Source organism: Sceloporus undulatus, chromosome 8 (assembly GCF_019175285.1).
Source record: "Sceloporus undulatus isolate JIND9_A2432 ecotype Alabama chromosome 8, SceUnd_v1.1, whole genome shotgun sequence".
NCBI classification, from domain to species: domain Eukaryota; kingdom Metazoa; phylum Chordata; class Lepidosauria; order Squamata; family Phrynosomatidae; genus Sceloporus; species Sceloporus undulatus.
The window spans coordinates 22,144,039-22,152,088 of NC_056529.1; the positions used below are offsets into that span (position 1 = coordinate 22,144,039).

At 45.7% G+C, this 8,050-nt stretch overlaps 1 protein-coding gene across 1 annotated transcript in view; it reads left to right on the forward strand.

Moving 5' to 3' along the window:
* The window catches only part of TUBB3 (tubulin beta 3 class III), a 23,042-nt gene extending 17,604 nt beyond the window's left edge, over positions 1-5,438 (forward strand). The window contains exons 4-6 of the mRNA XM_042437794.1: positions 1,072-1,180; positions 2,066-2,176; positions 2,899-5,438. Of these exons, the coding sequence (XP_042293728.1) occupies positions 1,072-1,180; positions 2,066-2,176; positions 2,899-3,974 (1,296 nt within the window). The 3' untranslated portion in view covers positions 3,975-5,438. The remainder of the gene's footprint in view (positions 1-1,071; positions 1,181-2,065; positions 2,177-2,898) is intronic.
* The last annotated feature ends 2,612 nt before the right edge of the window (positions 5,439-8,050 follow it).

An 8,050-nucleotide genomic window follows, 5' to 3' on the forward strand; every position in this document is an offset into this window, starting at 1 on the left:
CCTTCCCTGTATCTTATTCTAAAGGCTACATAAGACTTGGTGTGTGTGTGTGTGTGTGTGTGTGTGTGTGTGTGTGTGTGTGTGTGTGTGTAGAGAGAGAGCCTTTGATAGAGTGCTGTACTGCTTGTGTGGTGCAGTGGTTTCAGTGTTGGACTACGACTCTGGAGATCAGGGTTCAAATCCTTGCTTCAGCATAAAAACCCACTGTGTGACTTTGGGTAAGTCATAAGCTCTCAGTCTCAGAGGGAGGCATTGACAACCCCCCTCTGAAGGAACTTGCCATGAAAACCCTGTGATAGGTTTGCCATAAATCAAAAATGACTTGGAAGGGCACAACAAACTGCTCTAACTTGTATTGTTTTCTGGTTTTTAAATTATTGTTTTTATATTTTTCAAATTCGTTTCTGATGTTCTTGGTAGTTGAAACCAAATTTAATTGGAAGCAACTGCCTGCTTGCTGTATAACATTTGCAGTTTACGAAACAGGGGAGAGAAGTATCTGTTCAGGTACCTGGAAGTTGTGGTTTCAGGACCATGGCCAGATTCCCCAGAGCGACACATCAAAGTCCCCAAACCAGCACACGGAGAAGAAGGGGCGGCCTCCTCCTCTGCACAGACCATGCAAAGCAGAGCGTTTTGGGTTTGCCTTTTTCTTTGGACCAGCTGGCACATTTGGGGAGAGGGAGGATATCTTTGAAGGATGCCTCTTGCTAAATGACCCTCAGTTACTCCAGCTGCCAAGTGTTTGTTGTTGTTGTTGTTGTGGTGGTGGTGGTGGTGGTTGTGTGGCTTCAAAACATTTCCTCCTTTGCCATTGTGGCTTCCTTGATGGCATCAGTCCAGCTGTGTTGCAGATGGTATTATGGTCTTCCTCTTTTCCTGCCACCTTCCCCTGATGTCTTCTCCACTGACGTCTCAAGCATTTGGGATACATTTCTGAAAGTACAAAACAGAACAGGAATGACATGCTCAAACCTCTTTTTCTGCTTTCCAGTTGCCTATAAGATGTAGACATACATATCATATCATGATTTGCTTTTTTCTGATCACCTCCGCTTTCTCTTCCTTTAGTTCTGGGAGGTGATCAGCGATGAGCATGGTATAGATCCCAGCGGGAACTACGTGGGTGACTCCGACTTGCAGCTGGAAAGGATCAGCGTTTATTACAACGAAGCCTCCTGTAAGTTGTTCTGGGTGCCTTTTCAAAGGCTGGGATACCCCCATTGTAGACAGAAGTTCCTGCTGGGCAGCTGTAATAGCTATTTGTGGCCCCCCAAAATGAGGGCTCTGCAATTAAGAATTGTGCCCCCCTCCATGAAATTTTCCTTCATTCCTTATATTTCTAGAACTCAAAACTTCTGCTGAGCATTTAGAAATAGAGTTTAGTCATCCCAAGAAAAGCGGCAGGCAAAGCGACCTCTATACATTTCTCTATGGTTGCTGCCAAGCTGCAAAATTAATGCAGTTTGACAGTGCTTTGTCATGGCTCCATCCTATGGAGTCCTGGGATTTGTAGGTGGTATTCCAACATTTAAGTGTTTCGTTTATCCCACTTTTTTTTCTAACATAGGACCCAAGATGGTTCACATCGTAAGTTAAAACAATTGTTTACAGCAGGGGGAAAAACAACAACTAATTATAAACATATTAAAAACAAGTTAAATGAACTATCATATGAAAAATTAGTGCTTTGAAACAATGTACAGTCGACCTTCCGCATCCATGGATTCTGCATTTATGGATTCAACCATCCATGGCTTGAAAATATGTTTTTGAAAAATGCCAAAAGCAAACCATGATTTTGCCATTTTATATAAGGGACGCCATTTTTCTATCTCATTGGATATAGAGTAAAATAGTTTTTAAAAATGACAATAACCGTAGAAGTGCAGCTGGTCTGTGCATCCATGATTGGTGATTTTCCAGGAAAGAAAGAATGGGCACAAAGGGGACGCCTGTCCTTGGCACATTAGGGAGGAAAATGCCTGTCCCCCAAAAAGCTCAGTTGACTTGAGAAGCTGAGCCCTTGAGTTTATTAGGAGTAAATCTTTCTTTGTCCCTCCAGCTCACAAATATGTCCCTCGCGCAATCTTGGTGGACCTGGAGCCTGGCACCATGGACAGCGTCCGTTCCGGCGCTTTCGGACACCTCTTCAGACCGGACAACTTCATTTTTGGTATGGTCCCTCTGGCTCTTGCTACCTCAGACTCTTTCCCTTTCTTTGCTTCTGATGGGACCCTCCAAAAAGGCACCCAGTTCTGCCCAAGGCAAATGGCAAATGGCAGTCTTCACAATTCACAGAATTTCAGCTAGAGGGTTTTGGATCTTAGAGCAAATGGCAAGGAAATGACCAAAACATGTGGGTGGGTGGAAGACATTTAAGAAGAGAGAATGCTTTAAAGGGCAAAGAATCTTCCATTCTTGGCTAATGCATGGTCCTATTATTATTATATCATCCTCATCCTCATCCCACCTTTTTCTGAGCAAGGGGTCCAAGGTGGTTTTTTGGTGTGTTTTATGGTGACCCTATTACAGATATTTTTTTTGCCAGATTTATTCAGAGGATTACCACTGCTTTCCTTTCAGGCTGAGAGAATATGACTTACCCAAAGTCACCCAGGAATTTCCCATTGCCTAGCAAGGACCTGAACCCAGGTCTCCCAGAGTCCTAGTCCAACACGCAAACCATCTCTTTGTATCATTTCTTCATCCATGTCCAAACCTCCTTTGGTGAAATGGCTCTGTAATATTGTCTCCAGTCACTTAGGTGCATGAGTGGTCCCATCATCACCTTCTCCACTGCCTCCTTTTCTGGGGTGGGCAGCAAGGCAGGTCAATGACAGCAGGGTCTCGCTGGTTGCTGAGCCAAAGCATGTCCGTCTGTCTTTTCCTTTGCAGGGCAAAGCGGAGCTGGGAACAACTGGGCCAAGGGGCATTATACCGAAGGTGCCGAACTGGTGGATTCCGTCCTGGATGTAGTGAGGAAAGAATGTGAGAATTGCGACTGCTTGCAGGGCTTCCAGCTGACCCACTCCCTGGGCGGAGGTACAGGCTCCGGTATGGGGACCCTCCTTATTAGCAAAGTCCGTGAAGAATATCCAGACCGGATCATGAACACTTTCAGTGTGGTGCCCTCCCCCAAAGTGTCTGACACGGTGGTGGAGCCCTACAACGCCACCCTCTCCATCCACCAGCTGGTGGAGAACACAGACGAGACCTACTGCATCGACAACGAAGCCCTCTACGACATCTGCTTCCGGACCCTCAAGCTGGCCACCCCTACCTACGGAGACCTCAACCACCTCGTCTCAGCCACCATGAGCGGTGTCACTACTTCCCTGAGGTTCCCCGGACAGCTCAATGCCGACCTGCGCAAGCTGGCTGTCAACATGGTGCCCTTCCCTCGCCTCCACTTCTTCATGCCTGGTTTTGCTCCATTGACGGCTCGTGGGAGCCAGCAGTATCGAGCCCTCACAGTGCCCGAGCTCACCCAGCAGATGTTTGACGCCAAGAACATGATGGCGGCCTGCGACCCCCGCCACGGCCGCTACCTCACCGTGGCCACTGTCTTCAGGGGCCGCATGTCCATGAAGGAGGTGGACGAGCAGATGCTGGCCATCCAGAGCAAGAACAGCAGCTACTTTGTGGAGTGGATCCCCAACAACGTCAAGGTGGCCGTCTGCGACATCCCGCCCCGGGGGCTAAAGATGTCCTCCACCTTCATTGGCAACAGCACGGCCATCCAGGAGCTCTTCAAACGCATCTCTGAGCAGTTCACAGCAATGTTCCGCCGCAAGGCCTTCCTCCACTGGTATACCGGCGAAGGCATGGATGAGATGGAGTTCACTGAGGCCGAGAGCAACATGAACGACCTGGTCTCAGAGTACCAGCAGTACCAGGACGCCACGGCCGAGGAGGAAGGAGAGATGTATGAAGACGACGAAGAAGAATCAGAAGCTCAGGGGGGCAAGTGATGCACCAGGGCTGACCACAATGGTGGGAGCTGTCCGGCTTCTCCCGGTGAGACCGGAGCACCGACGCAGCCCTGCGGCCCGTCGCCATCTTCCATCTTTGCTATTCATTTGCTGAGTTCTTAGGCAACCAGCTTCTAGTTGCTTCTGATTCATGGGTTCCAAAACTTCAAAGTTCAGTATTTAAACCATTGCCCCCCTCCTCCCAAATCATACAGTGGTGAGAAAATATTAGGATCGTCACATATTTCCAGCTGAAGATGTTAACCAGCTTTTAATCTAGTTCCATCGTCCTAGATAATGAACAAGAGATTTAAAGAAACATCACTCCCAACATTTATTTATCTGTAAGTCAATATCTCTGTATGAAAAAGTATGTGAAGCTTTAGATTCAATGCCTGGTAGCATCCCTGCAAGCAACCCTTACTCCAAGGAAATGGAGGCGTCCTGTGGCTTCCTCACATCAACGCCACCCTCCCACAACATCTAGATGGGCTTGAAGTTCAGAGTTTGAGTAAGTAAGTTTGAGTAAGTCTGAAACACTGAATTTCTGTTTCCACAGAAAATAGTAGGTCTGCTTTGTCCATTTAAGGCCATTGTCCTGTTGAATGTCATACTTTGGGGTCAGCTTCAGTTGGGGTGGCCAGACATTGTCCTACAGAGTCTTCTGATCTCCTCTAGCATTCATGGTTGTGTCTTGTGGTCTTGAACCTTCTCCATCAGTGGGCTATCTGTCTAATACTAGATGGGTATAGCCCCAAATCTTGAGAGATGGTTCTGTCTGCAGTTCAACCCTTATACATAATAAGTCCCTGGGCTGCTTCCAGAAAGAAATCATAGGATCATAGAGTTGGAAGCGACTGCAAGCGCCATCCAATCCAACCCCCTTCTGCCATTCAAGAAAGACCACCCATTCCTAGACTGATGCGCAGCAACAACTGCTTTTTTGAGCTTCTCAGAGGTGTAGTTTACCTTGTTTCCACATAGCAGTATAAAGAAAACCCAACTCACAAAGCTTCTACTCTTCTTTGAGGCTGAAGCCATCCAAACTCGCCCCTCCAGACCTGTCTGATTCCTGAAGCGCCTAATTCTAATTCTTCTCTTTAGCTGAACTGATGCAGCCAGGTGTTCGCTTGTTTTGGCACCCGACCTCGACTCTTACACACTCATTGTGGCCTAGTTTCTGCATTGTTTGATTTCTCAGGAGATGGAATCAACTCATATAAACCCAACCGGACATTTGGAAAAGGACTGGTTTTGATTCAGTCGACACCTGCCCTGGCGAAACAATGGAATTGTGTTCATTATCACGAGGGTTGACCGTTCTTCTCTTCTTCTTGCCACTGTATGAGTCAGCGCATACGATGACGACTTTGATAACTTTTGAGGGCCCTGGTTTTCATTTTTTACTGGTCTGTGTCTCTTTTTATGTTTTGGAATACTTAATAAATCTATTGCTGTCCAGCATTTGGGCTGCTCTGTTTCTCACGCTGGGAAGGGATGGCGGGCTGGATGATGAGCAAAGGGCCGAAATGCGGAGGATTAATACAAGTATTAATTAATTAATACAAGTATTTTTCAAGCACTGTCCACCACAATGTCTTGTAGCTTCCATGAAAATAAAGCTGGGCAGCTCCACCAAAGTTTTAGACTAAAATTCCAGCTTTTAGTCCAAACTTTGGTGGAGCTCTCCAACTTTATCCCCCCAAATAGGTTCAACACTTTGAATAATTATTTTAAATCCTGATTGAAACCCAGAAGGGATTCTCCAGAGTATTGAGAAGGGACTTAACCAGCTGCTATTGAGTTACTATTGGGCTCAGCATGGATAGTTTATTTATTGAGTTATTTAAATGCTGGTTTAAACATTCCCCGTCCTATTTCCAAAGATCCCAGGACACCAGACAAGAAAAACCGCTTATTATGATTAAGTTTATTTATACAGCACTGTACATACAGTTAAAATAGATAAGATAAATCTGCCTATGATGCACATTCTACACTAATAATTAAATAATACATATTAATTCATGTTAACATTCAGTAATTGAGGGCAGACATATATTCCATAAAGCAAGCCTTGGTTTTGCTATTTTCTGTAAGGGACACCATTTTACTATATATAAGGGGACCTGAGCATCCATGGATCTTGGTATCCAGAGGAGTCCTGGAACCATTAAATTGTTTATCCCAAAATGGTGTAGTATTCAGTTTTTCTGCATTTCCCCTCTGAGACACCAGAAACCCTCACCATCCCCTCCATGGACAAACCCTACTAGGTTTTATTGTGAACCCTCTATCTGTCTGTCTGTCTGTCTGTCTGTCTGTCTATTTATTCACATGGCAGCAGCGCATAGAGACCTGCAAAAACTGCTTTGACATTGGGCTGGCTTCCTGCCTAAACCCTCCCTTCCTTTTTTACATGGCAGCAGCAGCAGCAGCAGCAAAGGACTCTTCAGAGATTCATTTTCCTGTCAGACTCTTACATTTCTATTTGACAGGACCAAACTGCGTTTTGGTGGCCATTTTTTAACATCGTTGTTTGTATTTTAAAAAAGAAGCGCTGCGATTTCTTAGGGAATCGCGTACCTAAATGTGAATTTAAATCCTGAGGTAAAGTTGCCTTAATGGCGGCTGGCCTTTTTCTGAGGAGTTTTTTCCTGACTGCCTCCATTGGAGTCCTTGGCAAAGTCCCTTTGTTCTTTCCCTGAGGGAAAATGTTTTTGAACAGCTGCCCCTTTGCTGCCGCGTTTGGTAAAGTCACCTTTTACTAGTGAGGAGAGTTTGTAAAATGGTGTCCGCCTCACTGGCGCACTTGGCAAAGTCCCTTTGTACTCCTGAGGAGAAAATGTTAAGCCTGTTTTTCTGCCAATGGCCACATTTCCTCTCCATTGGTGACTTTTCCCACTACGTCTCAGCATTGGATTTTCTATTTGACTCTGCAGAGTTGTCATATTAGCGGGACTCTTCATGCCCATGTTTGGCCATTGTGTTTGGGGTCAGTGTGCCTTTCTTGTGTGGCATGGCCCTCCCGCCTCCGCTGACTGAAGCTGGTCAGTCTAAGCCATTTGTGTGCATTTGCAGAGACCACGAAGAAGGAGGACAGGCATCTTGCCTGTAACCATATTTCTTCAAGTGGTCATCTGCGAATTCACAAAAATGGGTTATTCTGCGCCTGCGCAGTAAACTTCGTAACGGCGCTACGCAGGCGCAGAAAATAACCCATTTGTGTGTATTCACAGATGACCACTCGAAGAAATACTGTTGCAGGTATGCAACCTGTCCTCCTTATTTATTCACTTGGCAACAACACATGGAGACCTGCAAAAATGGCTTGTGATACTCAACCCCAGCCAGTGACTTTGTCCTGGAGTGCTGGCAAGGCTGATTGTCCAGGCAGTTTTGGACTGCAGCTCCCATCATCCCTTGTAGCTAGGGCCGAAAGAAGTTTGCCATTGCCTTCACCTGAGGCTGAGAAAGTGTGTCTCACCTAAGGTCACTCAGAGGGCTGCATGGCTGAGCAGTACTCCATAGTCATAGTCCAGCACTCAAACCATTGCCATGCTGGCTCTCAGCAGGTTTACCAAGGGCCAATATATTGTGAATTATCATGCAACTACAGCCAGCCCTTCCTATCCATGGGTTCTTTATCCATAGCATGAAAATATTCATATATATATATATATATATATATATATATTACCAATTGCAAAAGTAAACCTTGATTTTGCCATTTTTATATAAGGGTCACCATTTTATTCTCCACTGTATTTAACAGGGCTTGAATAGCCACGGATTTTGGTATCAACATTTAGGTCCTTAGCATCTCAAGAGGGACCCCTCTTTGGCAACCCAATCTGTCTCCATTCCAGTGTGGTTGCAGGCCTCTTTCTTTGTAGGAAAGGAACAAGGGATTCCTTGAGAAGTCTATATATTTGTGCATCAGGAACATTTTGGTGATGAAGAGGTAAAATGTGCAAATTGAATCCAAACTGAAGAAGAAGAAAAATTGGAGGTCCCAGTCCAGAGGCCCCTCTTCATGGTTCCCCTGCTGCAGCTACAATGCGGTATCTCTCAAT